Source organism: Polypterus senegalus, chromosome 14 (assembly GCF_016835505.1).
Source record: "Polypterus senegalus isolate Bchr_013 chromosome 14, ASM1683550v1, whole genome shotgun sequence".
NCBI classification, from domain to species: Eukaryota; Metazoa; Chordata; class Cladistia; order Polypteriformes; family Polypteridae; genus Polypterus; species Polypterus senegalus.
In genome coordinates this window covers 3,644,228-3,671,025 of record NC_053167.1, presented here as the reverse complement: position 1 = coordinate 3,671,025, position 26,798 = coordinate 3,644,228, and the positions used below count along the sequence as shown (strand labels likewise).

Sequence of the window (26,798 nt, the reverse complement as noted above, 5' to 3'; positions counted from 1 at the left end):
CGCACTCCGGAATCAGAAAAATCTTCCTAACCTAAATGGCTTAGTGCTTTTGTAATAGAAAGTGATACACAGCCGTGTCTCCTCCCCGCCCTCCTTTTGGAGACAAATACAGGCTTTCAGTCGAAAAAGAAAAACATGTTTAGGCGTCAGATAATACAAACTAGTGCGCGCAGATAGAGTGAGCCAACACGCGTTACGTGAAGAAGGTACCCGCATCACAAAAGTGCGTGATCGGGTTAATGGAGCCCTTTTCAAGAGGGTGTGGGTGGCTCTGAAAAGAGCCGTTGGATACTAGCAGGCATTTTGCCATTTACTTGGAGCTGGTGTACTTGGTAACTGCTTTGGTGCCCTCGGACACGGCGTGCTTAGCAAGCTCTCCGGGTAACAGGAGCCTCACGGCAGTTTGGATCTCCCGGGAAGAGATGGTTGAGCGTTTGTTGTAATGCGCAAGACGAGAAGACTCACCGGCGATGCGCTCAAAAATATCATTTACAAAAGAGTTCATGATACCCATCGCCTTCGAAGAAATGCCCGTATCGGGATGAACTTGCTTCAATACCTTGTATACGTAGATGGAATAGCTTTCCTTCCTAGTCTTTCTACGTTTCTTTCCACCCTTCGTTTGACTTTTAGAAACGGTTTTCTTCGATCCCTTCTTAGGAGCAGGAGCGGCTTTTGGCTCAGGCATAACTACAGATTATAGCGACAAGAAACTGAATGCCGCAATTTCCCGGCTTTCTGCTTTTAAAGCCTGTTATGCAAATACTAGGCTGTGCGGCATTTGACGACGTGGCCTCTGACGACAAGGGAGGAGGATGAGTCGTTTCCCTCCTTTCAGGCAAAGCCTTTATCCCAATGAACGGAATAAACTTCGCGCGTAATTTTGAAGTTGGGCTTTCTGCTTTCAAAAGTATAAACCGAGTTTTTTTTTCAGTAAAACCTGGCTGTATTCGTACCTGCTTCAGGACAATGGATATGCATATTGAATACATGTTATCGGTCCATCACTAGAGAGAAAACAATGTAACTTGCACATCATTACAAAAAATCAAAATACAGTACTGTACTTTCTAATAGATTAAATAATGTACTCGCTAAAGACACTATAGCTTTAGGTGGGTAGCTCTGCTCATCTCATGAACATGTGGGGGCTATAATGCACTCGAAACAGCAAAGGGATTATATCGCCCCTGTTGCAGAAGTTCATCTTTATCCCCCTTCAGCGACATCGCCATCTACAGAGCAAACATGTTAGCAATGTTCAGACGTCAGGGTAGTCCGTGCAATAAAGTAAAGGGAGACGAAATATAAAGAAAATATCAGTGCAATGAAATATAGGAACTAGGAAGAGAGACGTAATGGATATATATATATATATATATATATATATATATATATATATATATATATATATATATATATATATGTGTGTGTGTGTGTGTGTATAGTTACACAAATGTTATCACGTTTCCACCTGTCGCTTCAGCTTTAGTTTTTAACGTGAAGCTTTGTTCAAAACGGTTCGAAGGCAGTGCCTACTGGGACTCCCGCCAGCCTAGTGACGTAGCAGCAGATGCAAATCAGCAGTCAGCTCGTTTAGCACTGCGCGCTCGATTGAAGCCTTTATAAACGCCTCTAAGCAGGGCTAGTGAAGCATTTTTTTTTTTTGCAGAGAGCTGTTGTGGTCACTTCTCAACATGTCTGGAAGAGGCAAGACCGGTGGTAAGGCACGCGCTAAGGCTAAGACACGTTCTTCTCGAGCTGGTCTGCAGTTCCCTGTTGGTCGTGTTCATAGGCTTTTGAGAAAAGGCAACTATGCTGAGCGAGTAGGCGCTGGTGCCCCGGTATACCTGGCAGCTGTGCTCGAGTACTTGACCGCTGAAATTCTCGAGTTAGCCGGGAATGCCGCCCGCGATAATAAGAAAACCAGAATCATCCCTCGCCACCTGCAGTTGGCTGTCCGTAATGACGAAGAGCTGAATAAGTTATTGGGTGGTGTGACTATCGCTCAAGGTGGCGTGCTGCCGAACATTCAGGCTGTGCTTCTGCCCAAGAAAACCGAAAAACCAGCTAAGAGCAAGTAAACTAAGGCGAAGCTTTTATTCAAGTCAACGGCTCTTTTCAGAGCCACTCATTTGTTCTAAGTAGAGCCTTTTTCCATTGACGTATTCAATTTTGATCATACAGCATCTTTAAGTAGTGTAGCGATGGAGGACTGTATCGGAGTCCTAAACATGGTTCACTCCGGAGGGTCGATCAGGGCATTAGTAAATGATGATGCAGAGAATTCCACACAGCACTTCAAAGAAATCGGTCAATATCGTTCTGAAGATCTATAAATGTATTTCAACAGGTACAGTATACGTGGTCTGAATAAAACCTAAGATTTAGTAAATTGTATTGAAGTCCACTAGATGTCAGTATTACTCAAATAAGGCACTAGCTTATTGGCTGTATGAAATCCAAATCAATGAAGTCTAAACCGTATTGATAACCTTGCATCAATGTACAGTACTTTAACACCATAAACTATTACTGAAATAATGCTGCATGAACATAACACTAAGGCACATTCCCAATGTATGAAGTTGTACCCTTTGAAGTGTCTGAACTTATAACAAGCATGCAAGTCAAACACAAATGAACAAACCTCTGGTTATCAACACACACTTTATTTTTCTGTTTATTTTGCCTTATACAATTTCTCATATTAATTTTTACATACCCCTTGGGGTCAGAGTGCAGGGTCAGCCATTTTACAGCTCACCTGGAGCAATTGAAGGTTAAGGGCCTTGCTCAAGGATCCAGTAGAGTAGGATTGTTTTTTGGCAGTGACAGATTCGAACTGGCAACCTTCGGGATATCACTACAGATCCTAAGCCTCAGAGCCACCCAATCATTTTGTGACTGATTCTGTATTTTAGAAATTCTTAGCTATTGCAATTATTTTAACTACTTAAAGAAATAACTACAAGGAATCAACAAACATGTATCTTTCTCATTCACAAACATCCCATAATACATGCTCTTGTTCATGCTTAGAAGTGCACCCGGAAATTCGAGTCTTGTCTCTTAATTATTGTGTCTTTTACAAATACAGTATGCTTTATACTCTAATCCGTGGTATTTTATCATAAACATATGAGTGCCCATTACTCTTATTTCCACAATGTTATATGATCTTTAAAGTTACATATCTATTCATTTTTTATCTTGAAATCCCTGTAAGAACTTAATTTGGAGGTTCCCCTTGATCTATCTTTAGACAATTTTTGAGCAGTTACTGGTATTATAGCAGTTTGGCTTGATCTAGAGTTTGTCAAATCGTTGGACTCTGGAAGTGGCAATTATGTCTGCAACAGTCCTGATTTTGTAATTCAGCTGGCCTGCGTGTGGGGTTCTGCAAACTGAAGGAAAAAATTGAAAAGGAACAAATTGAAACATTCCTTTTACTGCACAGTCTTCATTTACAGCTCCTGGGGATAAAGACACTTGACATAGTTTAAGATCACACAGGATAACAAGCAATTAATTAAAAAGAAAAAAAAAAATGCAGTTTGTACACACACATTCAATGTGGGTAAACCCATACTCGATTGAACGTTGATACAGGTGAAAATACAGTACAGTAAAATACAGTAAGTTGACAAATGAAGATTAACAAATGATGGTACCACACAAGATTGGCCTGGTCAGATTGATTAAAAAACCACTGTTAAATATAGCTTTGGTCATGAAGGAGGTAATATTTTTAAAGGGAAGTCTATCTTTTTTTCGGTCTAATTCTCAATTTTTTTCAGTAGTGAAGGGCAGGCAGAGGGGGTGAATGGTTAGATAAAAGTTTACAGAAACAGGGGAAATAGATAGGTTTTCATGTTTTGATATGGCAATGACTTTCACATCATTTTAAATTGTAGAAAAGATGACATTTCAAGAAAAAATCTTCTGCTTTCCCCAATCATCTATTACAGGCATGCTTCTCATAGGGCAAGTGGAGTAGGAATGTACAGATCAGGCCTTTTAAACCTAGAAACAAATTTGTTGTAAATGTTTTCATGGTCTACAAAAGCCGAGTTTATCTGATATGTAGGTTACGGGATGATCACTCCAAAGAGCATGCACTAGCACTATGTCATCTACCCATACTTAAATTTGTCTTAAAACCATTCTAGAGCACTATCCATATAAAAAAATACAATTATATATTTCCTCTGCTGCAAAAAATCATTTCCATGGGCAGGGGTTCACTTTGTACTTCACCTACTGGTGATGTACAAAATTTACAAATAAATACTTTGTAGTTAAAATATACATCAGATTGATTAAAATAATTCTTGAAAGTATAAATAAGCACTAAAACCTGTTCAGTTGTACACTGCTATGCTTCTGTTAGATTGGGTTGCAGTTTCACTCTGTTCACTGCCTGCACAGAGCTGACACACATCCTTAGTGTCTTGAGCATTTTTATTTTATCCAACTCTTCAGGTGTTTTGTCGTGTAAGTCAACCCTCCATACACCAAAAGGGTCCAGCATGTCAGTGCGTGTGGCTGAATGGTTAATTCAGGCAAAGTCTGGATTCTTGTTTTACAGTTGAAGCTGACAGATCGATACTTGCCATTCCCTTTATTTTCTTCCACACCTTCAAGTTGGACTAAAGGTGGTCAGGAAACTGACATATACATTGTAACTGCTTTCTACTGGAATTGGATTGTGTGACAGTTTTCATTCATTTGATTGTACCTGATAATTTTAACTTAAAAGTATACAGAGACTGGCCTTACAAGGATCGATCGATGTATATTGCTAACGGAAAAGCTGAAAATTGAAGCTGCGTTTGATGAAAACTACATCATCTGGAATTTCAAAGTGTCTTTCATTGCTGAAGATGCATTTTTGTCGTGAATAATAATCAAACCTCCGATCTGTGGTTATAAGATATTATAGACAACGGATTGGCTCCAGCAGACCCCCGTGACCCTGTAGTTAGGATATAGCGGGTTGGATAATGGATGGATTGATCCTTCTGGTGACGAATAGACATTTTTAATTTCTGAAGCATAATGTAGTTTTTTTACACAAGATTTGTGAAAGAACGTTGTTTCCGTAACAAGAATATTTCAAGGAAACGTTCAAGAGTTAGGCAACCACTACTCGTGTTAGTATGTTAATCTGAATTTGCAGAGAGCTCGGATTATCTGTGGGTGTTTGCATAAAAGTTGTGAATACTTTTTGTCATTGGTAACGGACCTATCTATCATTAGTCAGTCGTGTTTCCAGTCTGAGATAATTGCAGTAACCGTTTATCAGTAACGACATTCGCGCTGGACTTGTAAAGAGTGAGTGCTCGTCCTTTACACGGTGCCATATCTCCGTCTGGCATTTTCACCGAAACTTCATTTTAAGCGATGGCACATGCCTCATTAACAACATGTTACCTTCGATAATACTAGAGTTCGCAGTTGTGATTTCTCCATTTTTCTTCCATGTAGTAAACGGGACTTTGTGGGGGCAGGAAACGCCGTTGTCAGGGCTCTTTGCATGTGCAGCGGACTGCTTGAGTCTGCACGGTTCTCACCTATCCAATATGAGCGACTGAGCCTGCGCTCGCAGCTGAAATTTACAGAGAAATCCAAGTGTGTCTTTTCGAAATGGCAGAAACCGCTCCAGCAGCTCCCGCGCCGGCTAAAGCGCCAAAGAAGAAACCGAGCTCGAAGCCTAAGAAGACCGGCCCTAGTGTGTCCGATTTGATCGTGAAGGCTGTGTCGGCTTCAAAGGAGCGTCATGGACTATCTTTGGCTGGGCTCAAGAAGGCTCTTGCAGCTGGTGGCTACGATGTGGAGAAAAACAACGCCCGCGTAAAACTGTCTGTAAAAGGTCTTGTGAGCAAAGGCTCTCTCGTGCAGACAAAAGGCACCGGCGCGGCTGGATCTTTTAAAATCAACAAGAAGCAAGCAGAAGCCAAGGAGAAAGCCACGAAGAAAAAGGCGACTCCAAAGAAAAAGCCAGCTGCGAAAAAGCCGGCTGCCGCCAAGAAAGTGAAAAAGCCAGTAGCTAAGAAACCCGCAGCAGCCAAGAAGACCGCTAAGAAGCCTGCCGCAGCCAAGAAAGCCGCCAAGAGTCCCAAGAAAGTGAAGCCCGCCGCAAAGCCTAAAAAGGCAGCAAAGAGTCCTAAGAAGGCCAGAGCATCAAAGCCTAAAGCGGCCAAGCCAAAAGCAGTGAAGAAGGCTGCACCGAAAAAGAAGTGATCCGTTTATACGTAACTTTACTATAAGCCATCAACGGCTCTTTTCAGAGCCCCCATGTCATCCTCAAAGGCTAAACTATTTTCTTTGATTTGTGTTGAAAGGGCCGATTTGCACGGGGTGTTAATGGCAATTCTGCACTACGACACTCGGGATCAGTATGGCTTTGGACTTCAAACCCTGTGGGTTAGAATCCCATTACTGAAATGTGTAACCCTGAGCAAGTCACTTCATCTGCCTGTGCTCCAGTTGGAGGTACTGTATATAACCAATATGTCAAATGTTTATTTGACCGACACTTTTATCCAAACCAACTAAACTACCGTCAGAGTGACAAGTTTGACGGGATTTCGGAAAGTTAGTTGCGGCACCGTTTTCTGGTCTCGAGCATTTTAACGCAGTTATATAAAGACATTTATAACAAATGTCAAAGTGGTATATGGTAGGCAGAAAGTGGATTTCCTCTTACAGCTGAGCTTGTGGCGGCTCTGAAAAGAGCCTTTTTTGACATGTAAATTCAAACGGTGTCTTAGGCGCGCTCCCCACGAATACGGCGAGCCAGCTGGATGTCCTTGGGCATAATGGTCACTCTCTTCGCGTGGATGGCACACAGGTTGGTGTCTTCAAACAGGCCGACCAAGTAAGCCTCACTGGACTCCTGCAAAGCCATGACAGCAGAGCTCTGGAAACGGAGATCGGTCTTGAAATCCTGGGCGATTTCTCTTACGAGTCTCTGGAAAGGCAACTTACGAATAAGCAGCTCAGTAGATTTCTGGTAGCGACGGATCTCTCGCAGAGCTACCGTGCCGGGTCTGTAACGGTGAGGCTTCTTTACCCCACCAGTAGCAGGAGCGCTCTTACGAGCTGCTTTCGTGGCAAGCTGTTTACGCGGAGCTTTGCCACCAGTAGATTTACGAGCTGTCTGCTTCGTTCTTGCCATTTTACTGACTTACTACCAACTAAGACCAAAAAAATGAGCAGCGTCAAAGGTGCACGAGGCGCATTATATTGAGGTCCTTTTGTTTTCTGATTGGATGAAAGTAAAGGGGGCCTGGCATACGCGTTTGGTTCGGCCTAGAATTTTCCTTTCTATTGCTCAACTTAAAAGCTCGGCGCGCAATTTGAAAGCTGCCTTTGTTTCCGTGCTCTCAACGTCTAACGGTTACTGCTGTCAACTGTTCTCAGAAAGTCAGCGAGGTAAACACCGTTTACTGTCCCTTATTATAGTGTTGGCTTTGCCCTAACCCCCCTATCAGTACAATTTCCAAAGTTGGCCATGTGTATTTTATTACTGACACAACGCACACAAAGTGCGCAGTTGAGAGTGAGATATAAAGAGAACAAAACTGAGTGAAGTTGTTAAATTAACAACGCTTTTTTTACTGTTAAGTTGAGAAAGAGTTATGGAAAGGAACCTTAGAAACGATTGACAAACACACAGGGTATATACAGTGTCATTTCATTTCATTCATACTTGCTCCTGTAATGCTATGGCCAAAAAATGAAGAATGACCTAAAGGACAAATCAATTAAGCAAATATTTTAAATGACAAGAACAATCGCTTCCAAACTTATTTATCTATTTTCTAGTTCCATCATGCTTCAAAACAAGCACGATAATGGCTGCAAGGACCAAATCTTAATAAGGGGTAGAACATCATTCATTTTCCTAAATAACTTAAGCAGTGCAGTGTTTTTGTGCAGCTGGAGCCTTTCCAGGAGTTATAAGATACAAGGCAGGAACAAGACCTGAATGGAGCACCAGTCCATCACTGGGTAAACACACAAACTCACTTCAGGCAATTTGGCAACACCATCCATTAAAATACATCCACTGATGCATGTCTTTGGACTTGGAGGAAACCCATACACTACCACCACATGGGAAAAAACAACTGAATGTTTCTTGTTTTCTGGGGGGTGGTGGGAGGGGGCACAGAAGTTAGTGCTGGCCTACTTACAGTTCATGGCTGAATGTATTTTTGTGTTTTTCTCTAGGGACACAGGTTTTTTTTTTTTTTGTCTCTCCATCAAAAAGTCTTGTCTGTTAGGTGCATTGACAACTCTAGAGTGAATGATCTCACATCCATCCAGAATTCATTCCTTCTGACTGGTGCTGCCAGGCTGGTTTCTGGACACTGTAACAGTAAACTGAATCAATCGATGGAAAGATTACCAGTAGCAGTTGCTTTAGTTTTGGACAAAATGTGCTATTATCTATTATAAGTGTTTTTCATCTCTCAGCCTTTAACCTGGTGCCAGGATCGGGCCAGCTCTTTTGTAAATGTCCCTCCTTTAATAACCTATATTTGGGATATTGCTGGTGAAAGTTGGCTGGGTTCTTTGGTGATATTCTATTGCCTTTTCCAAAATGACCTTGCCATATAAAGGCCTTACGCATATTGTCATATATCAGATTTATTTTTTCTGAAATCTGAAGAATTATATTCTAAATTAATTTGTGCAATGGAAGTCAAACATGTTGCTTTCACTTGATTGATCGATTTTCCATTAGTATCCCAGAAACGGCTGTACAACTACCTCCGATTTCACACTGCAGGGGAAAGAAAAACTACCATAAAGATGAGGGATTTGCAAAATTAAACTCAGGAAATTGTTTGAATTTTAAATAATGACTTTTTACATGAACAAAATAAAGAAATATAAGTAGAAAGTTTTTGTCTAGTCACAGTTTAAAATCATACTTAAATTGCGTATATAAAGAAAACAACAATACATGTTCATTTTCAAGTTTTGATATTCTTTGAAATGTTTTCATTCTGCTTGCCACTTACTCTGCTCCAGGATTTTTCAGGGAAAATTGTAAATGTGAATTCAAAAAGTGAACTATGACCCTCATGTCCAACTAACACATTTTTCACATTCTCTTTATAATTTGAATTTTTACTGTTATCTAAAAAGAGAAATTACTACTTTGAATGATACCAAAGCCTCCTTTGCCAAGTTTTTTTTTTTTAATCTCACCACCAAATTTTTATTTTAGTTTATTTTTTATTTATTTAAATTTTTTTTTTCATTTTTTCATTTTTATTACTATTTAATTTAATATTGTTTCTTTTTATCAGTATACTGCTGCTGGATTATGTGAATTTCCCCTTGGGATTAATAAAGTATCTATCTATCTATCTATCTATCTATCTATCTATCTATCTATCTATCTATCTATCTATCTATCTATCTATCTATCTAAATATGCATCAAAACTCTAATATCAGGTCTGTTCAATTTAGCCACTGATAAATTAAGAAACATTAGGAGAAAATACTTAAAATATGCTACAGTTCTTCATAGGGCTTTGACAAACTACTTCATCAAAGTTAATAATACAAAGCGGTGGTAGCAGCATTTTATCTGGATCCAAAACGCTAGGTCTGATAATGTTTTTTGCACCAAGCTGTAACTTTTTTCTACCCGGACGTCTGGCGTCTCTGACGTCTCTGTCGTTTCAGGTCTGACTTCATAAAATTACTTTTGGAAGGTTTCGGCAGGTCTTTGGCAATGCCCGGAATATAACGTCGGGTGAAGGACCCGTTCAAAATTAAGCGCTAAAAATGACAAGGAAAAAAGTACATCAAACCAAGTAATACGCATGAGTTCAGAGGGTTTCTGCCATCACGTCGTGTCATACATCAAATTAAACAATACGTATCGTTTCAGTGTAATACGCTATTAACATTTACTTTGTGTTCGGGTCTGTGGGAACCATTTAGATAGATAGATTATTAATCCCAAGGGGAAATTCACATAATCCAGCAGCAATTTAACATGTCGTCAAAATGAAAATCACCAAGATCTGTGTTATTTGAAAACAGTTTTTCGTTTACATTCATGAAACGAAATACAGTATACAATATAGCTACAGTGTTTGCACCATTAAGTAAAACGTTAATAATAAAAGTGATTACGTTTTTAAAATGTACTATGCATGTGTGAAATACTGTACTAAGCCAATTTAGAATAAACATTTAAGCCAATCTAATATTTTTAAACATGTATGTGAAGAAAACGGCAATACATACTCTAAAACTGAATTGTGCTATATATTAATTGCCTTATGTAGAACTGCACTAGTTTTTGTCACTTATTATAAACGATGGGCCATCAAAAGGAAAAAAAAATAAAAATACTAATAAGAACAAAATGTATTTATATAGCACCCTTCCTATGCTCAAAATTCACAAAAAGCAACATGCCCTTTATAACATTGGCTACAAATAATATCTTCACTAAATAAAGATAAATACAGGATATTCAAAACATTCAAATAGAATAAAAGACAATAATTCAGACTAAAATACAACATTTAATACTACAAACCAATCTTGAACAAATAGCATAAATTGTGATAAAAATGCAAACCCTGTGTACCTGGACAGATAAAGGGGGTAAACTGAAAGAAGGGGCACAATGTCAGGTCTGTTTAATGTCCTCCTAAACAAATGAGTTAAAAACAAATGAATGGAGTCAGCTGATCTCATTAATTTTGGGAGTTCATTCCAAAGTCTGGGCGCAATACAACTGAACACCCTGCTGTCACCCACAGAGTGCAGGTTAGTGTGGGGCACAGAATGAGAGGAGCTTAGTGGGAAGGTTAATAACAGTATTTGATATTCAATCCTATAAGACACAGGGAGCAGTGAAGGTGCAGCAGGATGGCTGTGATGTGCTCGCTGTTGCCAGTCTGTGTCAGGACTGTTGCAGTTGAGTTTTGAATCAGCTGGAGCTGTGATATAAGATTATATTATTATAAAATTAAGATAACTTAATTATTATATTATAAATTAAGGCACAAGGGTTGCCCTGGACATGACATATGCTACAAAGTGTCTGACAGTGGGTCCAAGGATTTCATCCCGATAACCAATGGCAGTCAAGGTGCTGTTGTCTAGCCTGTAGAGGTCTGTGCGTCCCTCTGTGGATATACCTCCCCAGACTGACCATCACTGACCCCCGCACCAAACCGGCCATGCCGAACAATGTTACAGGCAGCACAACGTTCTCCACTGCTTCTCCAGACCCTTTCACGTCTGTCACATGTGCTCAGGGTGAACCTGCTCTCATCTGTGAAAAGCACAGGGAGCCAGTGGTGGAATTGCCAATTCTGGTATTCTATGGCAAATGCCAATCAAGCTCCACGGGGCCCACTAGAGAACGGTGGGCCCTCTGGCCACCCTCATGAAGTCTGTTTCTTTTTGTCAGAGGTCAAAGACATTCACACCAGTGGCCTGCCTGCTGCATGTAATTTTGTAGGGCTGTGGCAGTGCTCATTCTGTTCCTCCAGTCCTACTGATGGGTTAAGGAACTTCTACAGCCCTGTGCAGCTCTCCTAGAGTAACTGCCTGACTCCTGGAATCTCCTCAATGCCTTTGAGACTGTGCTGGGAGACACAGCAAACCTTCTGGCAATACCACGTATTGATGTAATGTCCTGGAGAAGTTGGACTACCTGTGCCAGCTCAGTAGGGTCCAGGGGCCTCATGTATAACGCTGTGCGTAGAACTCGCACTATAACATGGCGTAAGCACAAAAGCCGAAATGTGCTTACGCACAGAAAAATCCTGATGCAGGAATCTGTGCGTACTCCAACTTCCACATTCTTCCGCTATATAAATCCCGATCAGCGTGAAAACTAACGCTCGTGCACGCGCTTTATGTAACGCCCCAACTCCTCCCAGAATTATGCCTCTTTGAATATGCAAATCAATATAAATCACTCTTAAGCTAAGCCTTCTGTGAAAAGACAATGGGAAAAGCACAGGGGAAAATATAACAATTTCAGCGAATACCAAGTGGAGGCAAAGGAAAAATATACTATTTGTTTAATTAAACCGTGGTATAATCAACAAAAGGAAGTTGATCGAGTGACATAGCGTGTTGGAGAAACTTGAAAGCTCAGATATCAGTCGCCGTGCAAAGGCGAGTCGTAGCCTACCGTCTGAGTGTCATATGAAAGCTTTTTAGGGTACAGAGAAAAAAAAGGCACAGTGGGGAAAAAAAGCACGAAATGTCAACTTCAATCTCGAAATTTCCACTTTAATCACGTAGTTTATTTTGTCATTAAAGTAGACCATCATAAACGTCATCTTAAAATCATTTACTTAACCAGTTTCTCAAATCACATCGTAATTAAACTAGCACGTTAAATGCTTTGTTTTGTATTTGATCTGCTATGTGATCTATGTGTGTGAATCACTACTTGCTTCTTAACCCCTTAACCGGCTCTCTTCCTCCGACTGTACACATAATCCATTACATTCGTGATATTACAGCTCTCTGAATAACTAAAATACTGAGATGTATACGTGATGTCATTAAGAGTTAAAGCACGTTATTAAACATGGGTTTTACAGTGCAGCGATTGTGCACGACCATCGATGAAATTATTCATTGCAGCAGTACTCAGGGGCGGCTCTAGGTTTGTGGTGGCACTGGGCAGAAAAAGAATCGGTGGCTCCTTCGCCCGCCAATGTCAGTGAGGTAGCTTATGCACGGCGGATGGCCACGTCCGTTGTAGACACTAGCCGCCTTGTGCTCATGACACAAGCATTTAACTTTTGTCGAAATTTGCCGCAGCATTTTTAGCTGTGTCGTTATTTTCTCTTTCTGTTTTATATTCAATATGTATTGACGTGGCCGCCCATGCAGTTCTTGCTTTTCTTTCTCCAAGTAACCGATTGCCACACAATCCGCTCTGTAATAGATGTTAAGCCATCTGTAAATTTAGAGCACTGATTCTTTAAAAAGTTTAAGGAACATTGAAATATCGTTGTAGTATATGTTTAATTATTCTATCCTTCATGCCAGTCCCAGTGAAGAATATAGATTATTTAAATGAAGTTAAAGTTTTACCTGTATAATATAATAAACATATTTTGCTGCATTTCATCTTAAAAATGATATTGTCATCATATGTAAATATGCACTTTATAAAGTGGCTCAGGTTGTGCAATATTATAACTGTAGTACAAGTTAATAGTGAGGTAATTGTACTTAAAAATGCAAACAGTTCTACAAGGAGCAGTGATTGTGTGCGTTTATAGTTCTTGGGATGAAACTTTTTCTGAACCTCGAGGTCCGTACAGGAAAGGCTTTAAAACGTTTTGCCGTGGCTGAGGAAGCGTGTGCCTGATGCTGTATACCGATAATTCTCTTTCCGAACAGCTGCTGCTGTGATTCACACTCAGATACAGTGATATAAATACTCCGAGTGGTGCAGTGAGAGTAATTTGGAAAAAGATGATCTGCTGTGGCAACTCCTAACGGGAGCAGCTGAAAGAAGAAGGTGCAGTGAGAGTAACAACGCTAAAGCAGTTATGGTATTTGGAATACTATGGCTATTCCCTGGACCATTATATTGTTACAAGTTAATTTCAATCAGATGTGTTACAATAATAAACAATATGCGGTTAGTTTCAGTGTATTTATAAAGCCGCTTCAGGAAAATAATGAGTAACCACACAGGAACAGTAGCACTGCTTTGATGCTGGGTGGCGCCAGTCTGCAAAACCGAGCGGAGAACTTGCGTACGACAGGGTGTGAGGTATTGTGGAAAAGTGCGTGGCTTTACGCCAAGTGTAGGTTTTATACATCGCGATTTGAACGTGGAAAAGTTCTTACGCAACATTTCTGTGCGTACGCACCGTTTATACATGAGGCCCCAGGTATGGCCTCATGCTACCAGTAGTGACACTGACCGTAGCCAAATACAAAATGAGTGACAAAATGTCAGTGGCTTCCCTGCACCTGTTAAACCATTCATTCCTGTTTTGGGGGTCGTCTCATTGTTGCCCCTCTAGTGCACCAAAGCAGCTGAAACAGATTAACGAGCCCCTCAACTACTTCACTGACCTGGGGCCTCATGTATAACGCCATGCGTAGAACTCGCACTATAACATGGCGTAAGCACAAAAGCCGAAATGTGCTTACGCACAGAAAAATTCAGATGCAGGAATCTGTGCGTACTCCAACTTCCACGTTCTTTCGTTACATAAATCCCGATCAGCGTGAAAACTAACGCTCGTGCACGCGCATTTTGTAATGCCCCAAATCCTCCCAGAATTACGCCTATTTAAATATGCAAATCAATATAAATCGCCCTTAAGCGCAGCCTTCTGTGAAAAGACAATGGGAAAAGCACGGGGAAAATATAAGAATTTCAGCGAATACCAAGTGGAGGCAAAGAAAAAACATACTATTTGTTCAAATAAACCATGGTATAATCAACAAAAGGAAGTTGATCGAGTGACATAGCGTGTTGGAGAAACTTGAAAGCTCACATTCACAAAATCGCACAGTGCCGGAAATAAAAAAGAAGTCACATATAAAAGTTGCCGTGAAAAGAAGAGTTGTAAGCCCACTGTCTGAGTGTCATATGAAAGCTTATTAGGATACAGAGAAAAAAGGCACACGGTGGGGAAAAAGCACGAAATGTCAACTTTAATCTCGAATTTTCCACTTTAATCACGTAGTTTATTTTGTCATTTAGTAGAACATTATAAACTTCATCTTAAAATCGTTTAATTAACCAGTTTCTCAAAATTACATCGTAATTAAAGTAGCACATTAAATGCTTTGTTTTGTATTTGATCTTCTACTCTATGTGATCTATGTGTGTGAATCACTACTTGCTTCTTAAACTGGCTCTCTTCCTCCAACTGGACACAGAGTCCATTACATTTGTGATATTACAGCTCTCTGAATAACTAAAATACTGAGATGTATACGTGATGTCATTTTCATGATGATAGGAGCTAAAGCACATTATTAAACATGTGTTTCATGAGCCTCGTGCTCATGACAAGCATTTATCTTTTGTCGAAATTTGTCGCTGCATTTTTAGCTGTGTTGTTATTTTCTCTTTCTGTTTTATATTCAATATATATTGGCGTGCGCCCAAGAGTCCTTGCTTTTCTTTCCCAAGTAACCGATCGCCACACAATCAGCTCTGTAATAGAAGTTAAGCCATCTGTAAGCTTAGCCTATTCTTCAAAACGTTTAAAGAACATTGAAATATCTTCGTAGTACATGTTTAATTATTCTATCCTTCACGACACTCCCAGTGAAGAATATAGATTATTTAAATGAAGTTAAAGTTTTATGTGTATAATTTAACAAACATATTTTGCTGCATTTCACCTTAAAAATGATATCGTCATCATATGTAAATATGCGCTTTATAAAGTGGCCCAGGTTGTGAGATATTATAACTGTAGTGCAAGTTTACAGTGGGGTGATTGTACTTATAAGTACAAACAGTTCTACAAGCAGCAATTGATTGGCTGCATTTAAAGTTCTTGGGATTAAACTGTTTCTGAACCGCGAGGTCCGTACAGGAAAGGCTTTAAAACGCTTTGCAGTGGCTGAGGTAGCGTGTCCTTAAAGCTGTATATCGATAATTCTCTTTCCGATCAGCTGCTGCTGTGATTCACACTCAGATACAGTGATATAAATACTCCGAGTCGTGCAGTGAGAGTAATATGGAAAAAGATGATCCGCTGTGGCAACTCCTAACGGGAGGAGCTGAAAGAAGAAGAAGAAGAAGAAGAAGAAGTAGTGAGAGTAACAACGCTAAAGCAGTTATGGTATTTGGAATACTATGGCTGTTCCCTGGACCATTATATTGTTACGAGTTAATTACAATCAGATGCATTACACTAATAAACAATATGCGGTTAGTTTCTGTGTATTTATAAAGCCGCGTCATGAAAATAATGAGTAATCACACAAGAACAGTACCATTGCTTTGACGCTGGGTGCCACCAGTTTGCAAAACCGAGCGGAGAACTTGCGCACGACAAGGCATGAGGTACCGTGGAAAAGTGCGTGGCTTTACGCCAAGTGCAGGTTTTATACATCGCGATTTGAACGTGGAAAAGTTCTTACGCAACATTTCTGTGCGTACGCACCGTTTATACATGAGGCCCCTGATCAACAGCCCAGAAGTTTCATTGACTTAATGCTATACTCGGATTAAAAAGGGTTCCTTTAATAGTTTTGAGCAGTGCATTTTAATGTAATATTGTGGTTTTATAAGTCACTATAAACATTACTGAAATACACTCAATGATAGTTTTGGACAGCACCCCACACTTCAGTCCTTCACAAATGCTGTATTTTTCAAACATCATATTTTAATTCCTCTTTGAGAAGCATGAAAAATTATTGTGTTGAATCTCAATTTATGATTACATTTTTACTACGTTTGTACTAATTAGATGATCACGTTATTTTAACAAGAAATGTAAATAACCTGTTTACTCTTTACCCTCAGATCACATTCTATTTGATTATCAAGAAGAACTGAATATTTTGATTTTCTACACAATACTGTAATAACTGTACAGTTCACACAGTGAGAGACAAAAACACACTCACAAAATGCGCTTTTCCACTGCATAGTACGACACAGCACGGTTCAGTACAGCTCACCTTGGTTCGGCTCAGTTCGGCTCGGTTTGCGTTTCGACTGCAGTTTAGTACCGCTTTAGAGTGGGCGGGATTATTCACGTGTCGTTATAGTTGCGCCGCCTCTACTGCCGTGACACCGTGGAACTTTTACAACAACACGCAGACAACGACAACACTTTAGCTCGACGACGCGCAAGGGTAAGCATCTAAAAAAAGCACGTCACTAGCTAACTTTTATCACTGTTGCAAAGCATAAAATGAACTTAACTGCCAATGTAACATTAAAATGCTGATTCTGTATATTACAGATCTTCCACATTTTGCAAAAAAGTCGCCGCAACAGACCATCTGTTTGGACATTTAACCGTGCCTCAGAGTGGTGGGATGTGATTGTTCCCGGTTTTAAACACTCAGTGGCTGGAGAACTTTCGAATGTCTGAAGAAACATTCATCCACTTATGCAACAAACTGCGTCCAGCGATGGAGAGACGCGACACAAACTTCCGCGTGTGTGTACCTTTAAAGAAAAGAATAGCCAGTGACGCAGTAATGACGATTTTCTCCGGCCAATCAGTGACCAGCAGAGTTTACACGTCACGTTTTGGTAACGGTTCAGCGCGCTTGAAACCTCGGCTGAGGTGGTACTAAAAAAAGGACCAGGTACCAGGTACTGTTACCAGTGGAAAACACCCCAAAAGTGAGCTGAACTGAACCGTGTCGTGCCGTACTATGCAGTGGAAAAGTGCCATATGAATACACACTGCAGGTGCCGTTGTTGCTTCCCCTGTGGATTGGACTGTTGAATCGACACAATGGCTGTGCATGCTGGGGTCAGTAGCCAGTAGCATGCGAGGTGTCACCAGTGGTTTACCCTGCTCCTCAAGAAGGCTCTGTCTCCTTCTCCCTGTTCCAGTCTCAGTTCAAGGATGTCGAGATGACAAAAGTATTTTTTTCTGAGATGTTCAATATGTTGAAAAAATTACCTGTGGCCAGCATCCAACATAGTGTTTTGTCTAAATTCTCCACTCCTCTTTTTGTAGCATTATAGTTCATTATCATTTCTGGTCATGGAATCTCCTATCCCTGTGCAGATCACATTGTGCACAAAGGATGTGTCATTTGTTTAGACAAACATGAAGGTCTTTACTGGCCTATTCTGTGTGGCCAACAGTTGAGATGGGAGCTCTGGCTTATTTTTCCTTGTTGTGCTAAGCATTGTTACCTTCCTCTTGAGAAGCTACTGCCCCAGTTTGGGTAAAAGTAGGTTATTACTTATGGTGTTGTGGCCATGCAGCTTATGTCATATCAAGTGTAACCCTCATGCCTTAATTTCTCATAGGAGTTCCTCCATCTGACTTCCTTTTGTTAATGAAATGACATCCTCTGCTCTTCTGTATCTGTATACTTCCACTTGAGCATGTTATTCATAGCTTTGGACTGGTTTATCTTTTTATGCAGATAATGCTTAGATCTATTTCAGTGTTAAAAGTGATACTTCATCACAGCTTTCTCAGCTCACAACTTGTCTCAGTGAAATTCAATTAAAATTAAACCCTGAACAGAGCACCTTTTAAAATTAAATTACAACATAACTGAACTCCTGCAAAGTGGCACTAAAGTGCAACTTAAGAAAATAAACTCCTTTTCCACCATTCTGGGTGATGATCTCATCAGACCTTTTACTGCAAAGAATCTCAGTGTCACTTTGATTCCTCCTTTTCTTATTTCACCCATGTAAGCCACATTAGGAAACTTCCACCTGTGTCACATGTCTTATGTTTGCTCATTCCTCTTCTTTTCTAATGTTGAGAATCTTTCCCCTGCTTTTGTCACATCCCACATTGATTATTGTAAGTCACTACTGGCAGGTGCCACTTCTAATCTTATATTAGAGCTCCATCTGATTCCAAACTTAACTGCAACAGTCCTGACACGGACCAACAACAACAAACACATCAGAGCCATCCTGCTGCACCTTCACTGCTGCTCCCTGTGTCTTACAGGATTGAATATCAAATTCTGTTATTAACCTTCCCACTAAGGTCCTCTCATTCTGTGCGCCTCACTAACCTGCACTCTGTGGGTGACAGCAGGGCCTTCAGCTGTATAGCGCCCTGACTGTGGAATGACCTCCAGAATTAGAGATCAGCTGACTCCATTCATTTGTTTTAAACTCATTTGTTTAGGAGGACATTAAACAGACCTGACATTTTGCCCCTTCTTTCAGATTACCCCCTCTGTCTGTCCAGGTACTCAGGGTTTGAATTTTTATCATAATTTATGTTATTTGTTCAAGAATTATTTGTAGTATTATATGTTGTATTTTAGTCTGCATTATTGTCTTTTATTCTATTTGAATGTTTTATATATCCTGTATTTATTTAGTGAAGATATTATTTGTAGCCAATGTTATATAGGTCCTGTTCTTTCTGAATTTTGGGCACAAGGGCGCTATATAGTGTTATTAGTATTTGTTTTTTCTTTTTTTGATGGCCCATCGTTTAAAATAAGTAACAAAAACTAGAGCAGTTCTATATAAAGCAATTAATATACATCATATTTCATTGTAGAATGTGTGTTGCCGTTTGCTCCACATATATGTTAAAAAATATTAGATTGGCTTAAATGTTAATTCTAAATTGGTTTAGAACAATATTGCACACATGCATAGGACATTTTAAAAAACGTAATCACTTTTATTAACGTTTTACTAAACTCTAACGTGGTGCAAACATTGTAATTATGTTGTATATTTCGTTTCATGAATGTAAACGAAAACTGTTCAATTAACAGATCTTGATAATTTTATTATTTTTTTTAATACTCATTTTAGTATAACTCCTTAACACTCATGGCTCTATGTTGTCTTAGGTCTCTCGTACACGAATCTTCGAAAATAACCTTTGTTTGCGCACTTGCCTGCCGCACTCCGGGATCAGAAAAATCTACCTAACCTAAATGGCCTAGTGCCTTTTTAATATTAAGTGATGCACAGCCGTGTTTTTTTCCCTTTTGGAGACAAATAAAGTCTTCCAATCTGGAGAATGAAAAACGTGTTCAGGCGCCAGATAATACAAAACTAGTGCGCGCAGATAGAGCGAGCGAACAAACGGTACGTGAAGAAGGTACGATAAGTCCACGTCACAAAAGTGCGTGCTCGGGTTAATGGAGCTCTTTTCCAGAGTAAGTGGGTGGCTCTGAAAAGAGCCGTTGGATACTAGCCGGCATTTTGCCGTTTACTTAGAGCTAGTGTACTTGGTAACTGCCTTAGTGCCCTCGGACACGGCGTGCTTAGCAAGCTCTCCTGGTAGTAGGAGCCTCACGGCAGTCTGAATCTCCCGGGAAGAGATGGTTGAACGCTTGTTGTAATGAGCAAGACGAGAAGACTCACCGGCGATGCGCTCAAAAATATCATTTACAAACGAGTTCATGATGCCCATCGCCTTCGAAGAAATGCCCGTATCGGGGTGAACTTGCTTGAGTACCTTGTACACGTAGATGGAATAGCTTTCCTTCCTAGTCTTTCTGCGTTTCTTTCCACCCTTCGTTTGACTTTTAGAAACGGTTTTCTTCGATCCCTTCTTGGGAGCAGGCGCAGCTTTTGGCTCAGGCATAACTACGGATTATAGCAACAAGAAACTAAACGTCGCAATTTCCCGGCTTTCTGCTTTTAAAGCCTGTTATGCAAATACTCGGCTGTGCGGCATTTGATGACGTTGCCTCTGACGACAAGGGAGGAGGATGAGCCGTTTCCCTCCTTTCAGGCAAAGCCTTTGTCCTGATGAACGGAATAAACTTCGCGCGTAATTTTGAAGTTGGGCTTTCTGCTTTCAAAAGTAAATACAGAGGTTTTTTTTCCCTAAAACCAGGCTGTATTCGTACCTGCTTCAGGAGAATGGATGTGCATAGTGAATACATGTTATCGGTCCATCACTAGAGAGAAAACAAAGTAACTTGCACATCATTACAAAAAGATCAAAATACTGTACTTTCTAATAGATCAAATAATGTACTCTTTAAGGCACTTTAGCTTTAGGTAGGGAGCTCCGCTCATCTCATGAACATGTGGGAGCTATAATGCACTCGAAACAGCAAAGGGGTTATATCGCACTTGTTTCAGAAGTTCATCTTTATACCCCCGTGAGCGACATCGCCTTCTGCAGAGCAAACATGTTAACCAAAACAGTGTTCAGACTTGGGGCTAGTTGGTGCAATAAAGTACAGGAAGAGAGACGAAATATAAAGAAAATATCAGTGCAATGAAATATAGGAACTAGGAAGAGAGATGTAATGGATATATATATATATATATATATATATATATATATATATATATATATATATATATATATATATATATATATATATATACACACATGTTATCAAGTTTCCACCTGTCGTTTCAGCTTTAGTTTTTAACGTGAAGCTTTGTTCAAAACGGTTCGAGGGCAGTGCCTACTGGGATTCCCGCCAGTCTAGTGACGCAGCAGCAGATGCAAATCAGCAGTCAGCTCGTTTAGCACTACGCGCTCAATTGAAGCCTTTATAAACGCCTCTAAGCAGGGCTAGTGAAGTATTTTCTTGCAGAGAGTTGTTATAGTCACTTTTCAACATGTCTGGAAGAGGCAAGACCGGTGGTAAGGCACGCGCCAAGGCTAAGACTCGTTCTTCTCGAGCTGGTCTGCAGTTCCCTGTTGGTCGTGTTCATAGGCTTTTGAGAAAAGGCAACTATGCTGAGCGAGTGGGCGCTGGTGCCCCGGTATACCTGGCAGCTGTGCTCGAGTACTTGACCGCTGAAATTCTCGAGTTAGCCGGAAATGCCGCCCGTGATAATAAGAAAACCAGAATCATTCCTCGTCATCTGCAGTTGGCTGTCCGTAATGACGAAGAACTGAATAAGTTATTGGGTGGTGTGACTATCGCTCAAGGTGGTGTGCTGCCGAACATTCAGGCTGTGCTTCTGCCCAAGAAAACCGAAAAACCAGCGAAGAGCAAGTAAACTAGGGCGATGTGTTTATTTAAGTCAACGGCTCTTTTCAGAGCCACCCATCTGTTCTAAGTAGAGCCTTTTCCATTGACGTATTCAATTTTGATCATACAGCATCTTTAAGTAGTGTAGCGATGGAGGACTGTATCGGAGTCCTAAACATGGTTCACTCCGGAGGGTCGATCAGGGCATTAGTAAATGATGATGCTGAGAATTCCACACAGCATTTCAAAGAAATCGGTCAATATCGTTCTGAAGATATATACATGTATTTCAACAGGTACAGTATACGTGGTCTGAATAAAAGATAAGATTTAGTAAATTGTATTGAAGTCCACTAGATGTCAGTATTACTCATATCAGGTACTAGCTTATTGGCTGTATGAAATCCAAATCGATGAAGTCTAAACCGTATTGATAACCTTGCATCAATGTACAGTACTTTAACACCATAAACTATTACTGAAATAATGTTGCTGCATGAACATAACACTAAGGCACATCCTCAATGCATGAAGTTGTACCCTTCAAACAACTTGGTGTCAACTTATAACAAGCATGAAAGGCAAGTCAAATACAAATGAACAAACCTCTGGTTATCAACGCACTCTTATTTTGTTTATTTTGCCTTATACAATTTCGTGGTTTTTTTTTTTTGCATACCCCTTGGGGTCAGAGTGCAGGGTCAGCCATTGTACAGTGCCCTTGGAGCAGTTGAAGGTTAAGGGCCTTGCCCAGCAGAATAGGATCTTTTTTTGGCAGTGACAGAGATTTGAACCGGCAACCTTTGGGATACCAGTACAGATCCTTAGCCTCAGAGCCACCATGCTGCCCAATCATTTTGTGACTGATTCTGTATTTTAGAAATTCTTAGCTATTGCAATTATTTTAACTACTTAAAGAAATATCTACAAGGAAACAAGAAACATGTATCTTTCTCCTCAACGAATATCCCATAATACATGCTCTCGTTCATGCTTAGAGGTGTACTTGGAAATTCGAGTCTTGTCTCTTAATTATTGTGTCTTTTACAAATACAGTATGCTTTATACTCTAATCCCTGGTATTTTATCATGCACATATGGGTACCCATTACTCTTATTTTTACAATGTTATGTGATCTTTAAAGTTACATATCTATACATTTTTTATATTGAAATCCCTGTAAGAACTTAATCCAGAGGTTCCCCTTGATCTATCTTTAGACAATTTTTGAGCAGTACTGGTATTATAGCAGTTTGGCTTGATCTAGAGCTTGTCAAGTCGTTGGACTCTGGAGGTGGCAATTATGTTTGCAACAGTCCTGATTTTGTAATTCAGCTGGCCTGCGTGTGGGGTTCTGCATACTGAAGGAAACAATTGAAAAGGAACAAATTGAAACGTTCCTTTTACTGCACAGTCTTCATTTACAGCTGCCGGGGATAAAGACACTTGACATAGTTTAAGATCAAACAGGATAACAAGCAATTAATTAAAAAAAAAAAATGTAGTTTGTACACACACATTCAATGATGGTAAACCCATACTCGATTGAACATTGATACAGGTGAAAATACAGTTGACAAATGAAGATTAACAAATGATGGTACCACACAAGATTGGCCTGGTCAGATTGATTAAAAAACCACTGTTAAATATAGCTTTGGTCAAGAAGGAGGTAATATTTTTAAAGGGAAATCTATGGTTTTGTCGGTCTAATTCTCAATTGTTTTCAGTAGTGAAGGGCAGGCAGAGGGGGTGAATGTTCATATAAAAGTTTACAGGAACAGGGGAAATAGATAGGTTTTCATGTTTTGATATGGAAATGACTTTCACATCATTTTAAATTGTAGAAAAGATGACATTCCAAGAAAAACATCTTCTGCTTTTCTCAATCATCTATTGCAGGCATGCTTCTCATAAGGCAAGTGGAGTAGGAATGTACAGACAGGGCCTTTTAAACCTAGAAACATATTTGTTGTAAATGTTTTGATGGTCTACAAAAGCCGAGTTTATCTGATATGTAGGTTATGGGATGATCACTCCAAAGAGCATGCACTAGCACTATCTCATCTACCCATACTTAAATTTGTCTTAAACCACTCTAGAACACTATCCATATTAAAAAAATAAATAAAATTATATATTTCCTCTGCTGCAAAAATCATTTCCATGGGCAGGGGTTCACTTTGTACTTCACCTACTGGAGATGTACAAAATTTACAAATAAATAGTTAAAATATACATCAGATTGATTAAAATAATTCTTGAAAGTATAAATAAGCACTAAAACCTGTTCAGTTGTACACTGCTATGCTTCTGTTAGATTGGGTTGCAGTTTCACTCTGTTCACTGCCTGCACAGAGCTGACACACATCCTTAGTGTCTTGAGCATTTTTATTTTATCCAACTCTTCAGGTGTTTTGTCGTGTAAGTCAACCCTCCATACACCAAAAGGGTCCAGCATGTCAGTGCGTGTGGCTGAATGGTTAATTCAGGCAAAGTCTGGATTCTTGTTTTACAGTTGAAGCTGACAGATCGATACTTGCCATTCCCTTTATTTTCTTCCACACCTTCAAGTTGGACTAAAGGTGGTCAGGAAACTGACATATACATTGTAACTGCTTTCTACTGGAATTGGATTGTGTGACAGTTTTCATTCATTTGATTGTACCTGATAATTTTAACTTAAAAGTATACAGAGACTGGCCTTACAAGGATCGATCGATGTATATTGCTAACGGAAAAGCTGAAAATTGAAGCTGCGTTTGATGAAAACTACATCATCTGGAATTTCAAAGTGTCTTTCATTGCTGAAGATGCATTTTGTCGTGAATAATAATCAAACCTCCGATCTGTGGTTATAAGATATTATAGACAACGGATTGGCTCCAGCAGACCCCCGTGACCCTGTAGTTAGGATATAGCGGGTTGGATAATGGATGGATTGATCCTTCTGGTGACGAATAGACATTTTTAATTTCTGAAGCATAATGTAGTTTTTTTACACAAGATTTGTGAAAGAACGTTGTTTCCGTAACAAGAATATTTCAAGGAAACGTTCAAGAGTTAGGCAACCACTACTCGTGTTAGTATGTTAATCTGAATTTGCAGAGAGCTCGGATTATCTGTGGGTGTTTGCATAAAAGTTGTGAATACTTTTTGTCATTGGTAACGGACCTATCTATCATTAGTCAGTCGTGTTTCCAGTCTGAGATAATTGCAGTAACCGTTTATCAGTAACGACATTCGCGCTGGACTTGTAAAGAGTGAGTGCTCGTCCTTTACACGGTGCCATATCTCCGTCTGGCATTTTCACCGAAACTTCATTTTTAAGCGATGGCACATGCCTCATTAACAACATGTTACCTTCGATAATACTAGAGTTCGCAGTTGTGATTTCTCCATTTTTCTTCCATGTAGTAAACGGGACTTTGTGGGGGCAGGAAACGCCGTTGTCAGGGCTCTTTGCATGTGCAGCGGACTGCTTGAGTCTGCACGGTTCTCACCTATCCAATATGAGCGACTGAGCCTGCGCTCGCAGCTGAAATTTACAGAGAAATCCAAGTGTGTCTTTTCGAAATGGCAGAAACCGCTCCAGCAGCTCCCGCGCCGGCTAAAGCGCCAAAGAAGAAACCGAGCTCGAAGCCTAAGAAGACCGGCCCTAGTGTGTCCGATTTGATCGTGAAGGCTGTGTCGGCTTCAAAGGAGCGTCATGGACTATCTTTGGCTGGGCTCAAGAAGGCTCTTGCAGCTGGTGGCTACGATGTGGAGAAAAACAACGCCCGCGTAAAACTGTCTGTAAAAGGTCTTGTGAGCAAAGGCTCTCTCGTGCAGACAAAAGGCACCGGCGCGGCTGGATCTTTTAAAATCAACAAGAAGCAAGCGGAAGCCAAGGAGAAAGCCACGAAGAAAAAGGCGACTCCAAAGAAAAAGCCAGCTGCGAAAAAGCCGGCTGCCGCCAAGAAAGTGAAAAAGCCAGTAGCTAAGAAACCCGCAGCAGCCAAGAAGACCGCTAAGAAGCCTGCCGCAGCCAAGAAAGCCGCCAAGAGTCCCAAGAAAGTGAAGCCCGCCGCAAAGCCTAAAAAGGCAGCAAAGAGTCCTAAGAAGGCCAGAGCTTCTAAGCCTAAAGCGGCCAAGCCAAAAGCAGTGAAGAAGGATGCACCGAAAAAGTGATCCGTTTATACGTAACTTTACTATAAGCCATCAACGGCTCTTTTCAGAGCCCCCATATCATCCTCAAAGGCTAAACTATTTTCTTTGATTTGTGTTGAAAGGGCCGATTTGCACGGGGTGTTAATTGCAATTCTGCACTACCACACTCGGGATCAGTATGGCTTTGGACTTCAAACCCTTTGGGTTAGAATCCCATTACTGAAATGTGTAACCCTGAGCAAGTCACTTCATCTGCCTGTGCTCCAGTTGGAGGTACTGTATATAACCAATATGTCAAATGTTTATTTGACCGACACTTTTATCCAAACCAACTAAACTACCGTCAGAGTGACAAGTTTGACGGGATTTCGGAAAGTTAGTTGCGGCACCGTTTTCTGGTCTCGAGCATTTTAACGCAGTTATATAAAGACATTTATAACAAATGTCAAAGTGGTATATGGTAGGCAGAAAGTGGATTTCCTCTTACAGCTGAGCTTGTGGCGGCTCTGAAAAGAGCCTTTTTTGACATGTAAATTCAAACGGTGTCTTAGGCGCGCTCCCCACGAATACGGCGAGCCAGCTGGATGTCCTTGGGCATAATGGTCACTCTCTTCGCGTGGATGGCACACAGGTTGGTGTCTTCAAACAGGCCGACCAAGTAAGCCTCACTGGACTCCTGCAAAGCCATGACAGCAGAGCTCTGGAAACGGAGATCGGTCTTGAAATCCTGGGCGATTTCTCTTACGAGTCTCTGGAAAGGCAACTTACGAATAAGCAGCTCAGTAGATTTCTGGTAGCGACGGATCTCTCGCAGAGCTACCGTGCCGGGTCTGTAACGGTGAGGCTTCTTTACCCCACCAGTAGCAGGAGCGCTCTTACGAGCTGCTTTCGTGGCAAGCTGTTTACGCGGAGCTTTGCCACCAGTAGATTTACGAGCTGTCTGCTTCGTTCTTGCCATTTTACTGTCTTACTACCAACTAAGACCAAAAAAATGAGCAGCGTTAAAG

At 40.5% G+C, this 26,798-nt stretch overlaps 7 protein-coding genes across 7 annotated transcripts; 4 read left to right on the top strand and 3 right to left on the bottom strand.

The window, feature by feature from the left end:
• Positions 1–264: 264 nt before the first annotated feature.
• LOC120515054 (histone H2B 8-like) lies at positions 265–728 on the bottom strand. Its single transcript, XM_039735764.1, has one exon. The coding sequence runs from the start codon at positions 686–688 to the stop codon at positions 311–313; it is 378 nt and encodes a 125-aa protein (XP_039591698.1). The 5' UTR covers positions 689–728; the 3' UTR covers positions 265–310.
• A 940-nt stretch (positions 729–1,668) lies between these two features.
• LOC120515131 (histone H2A-like) lies at positions 1,669–2,134 on the top strand. The gene has a single exon (XM_039735865.1). The coding sequence runs from the start codon at positions 1,698–1,700 to the stop codon at positions 2,082–2,084; it is 387 nt and encodes a 128-aa protein (XP_039591799.1). The 5' UTR covers positions 1,669–1,697; the 3' UTR covers positions 2,085–2,134.
• Positions 2,135–5,499: 3,365 nt separating this feature from the next.
• LOC120514812 (histone H1-like) lies at positions 5,500–6,299 on the top strand. Its single transcript, XM_039735383.1, has one exon. The coding sequence runs from the start codon at positions 5,650–5,652 to the stop codon at positions 6,244–6,246; it is 597 nt and encodes a 198-aa protein (XP_039591317.1). The 5' UTR covers positions 5,500–5,649; the 3' UTR covers positions 6,247–6,299.
• A 424-nt stretch (positions 6,300–6,723) lies between these two features.
• On the bottom strand, positions 6,724–26,798 carry LOC120515170. Its single transcript, XM_039735920.1, has 3 exons — positions 26,341–26,798; positions 20,062–20,286; positions 6,724–7,191 (listed from the first exon to the last, which is right to left on the bottom strand). The coding sequence occupies exons 1-3, from the start codon at positions 26,747–26,749 to the stop codon at positions 6,773–6,775; spliced, it is 1,053 nt and encodes a 350-aa protein (XP_039591854.1). The 5' UTR covers positions 26,750–26,798; the 3' UTR covers positions 6,724–6,772.
• On the bottom strand, positions 19,861–20,329 carry LOC120514480 (histone H2B 8-like). Its single transcript, XM_039734879.1, has one exon. It carries the CDS (start codon positions 20,282–20,284, stop codon positions 19,907–19,909), a length of 378 nt encoding a protein of 125 aa, XP_039590813.1. The 5' UTR covers positions 20,285–20,329; the 3' UTR covers positions 19,861–19,906.
• LOC120514479 (histone H2A-like) lies at positions 21,238–21,717 on the top strand. The gene has a single exon (XM_039734877.1). The coding sequence runs from the start codon at positions 21,283–21,285 to the stop codon at positions 21,667–21,669; it is 387 nt and encodes a 128-aa protein (XP_039590811.1). The 5' UTR covers positions 21,238–21,282; the 3' UTR covers positions 21,670–21,717.
• Positions 25,056–25,865, top strand: LOC120514478 (histone H1-like). The gene has a single exon (XM_039734876.1). The coding sequence runs from the start codon at positions 25,219–25,221 to the stop codon at positions 25,810–25,812; it is 594 nt and encodes a 197-aa protein (XP_039590810.1). The 5' UTR covers positions 25,056–25,218; the 3' UTR covers positions 25,813–25,865.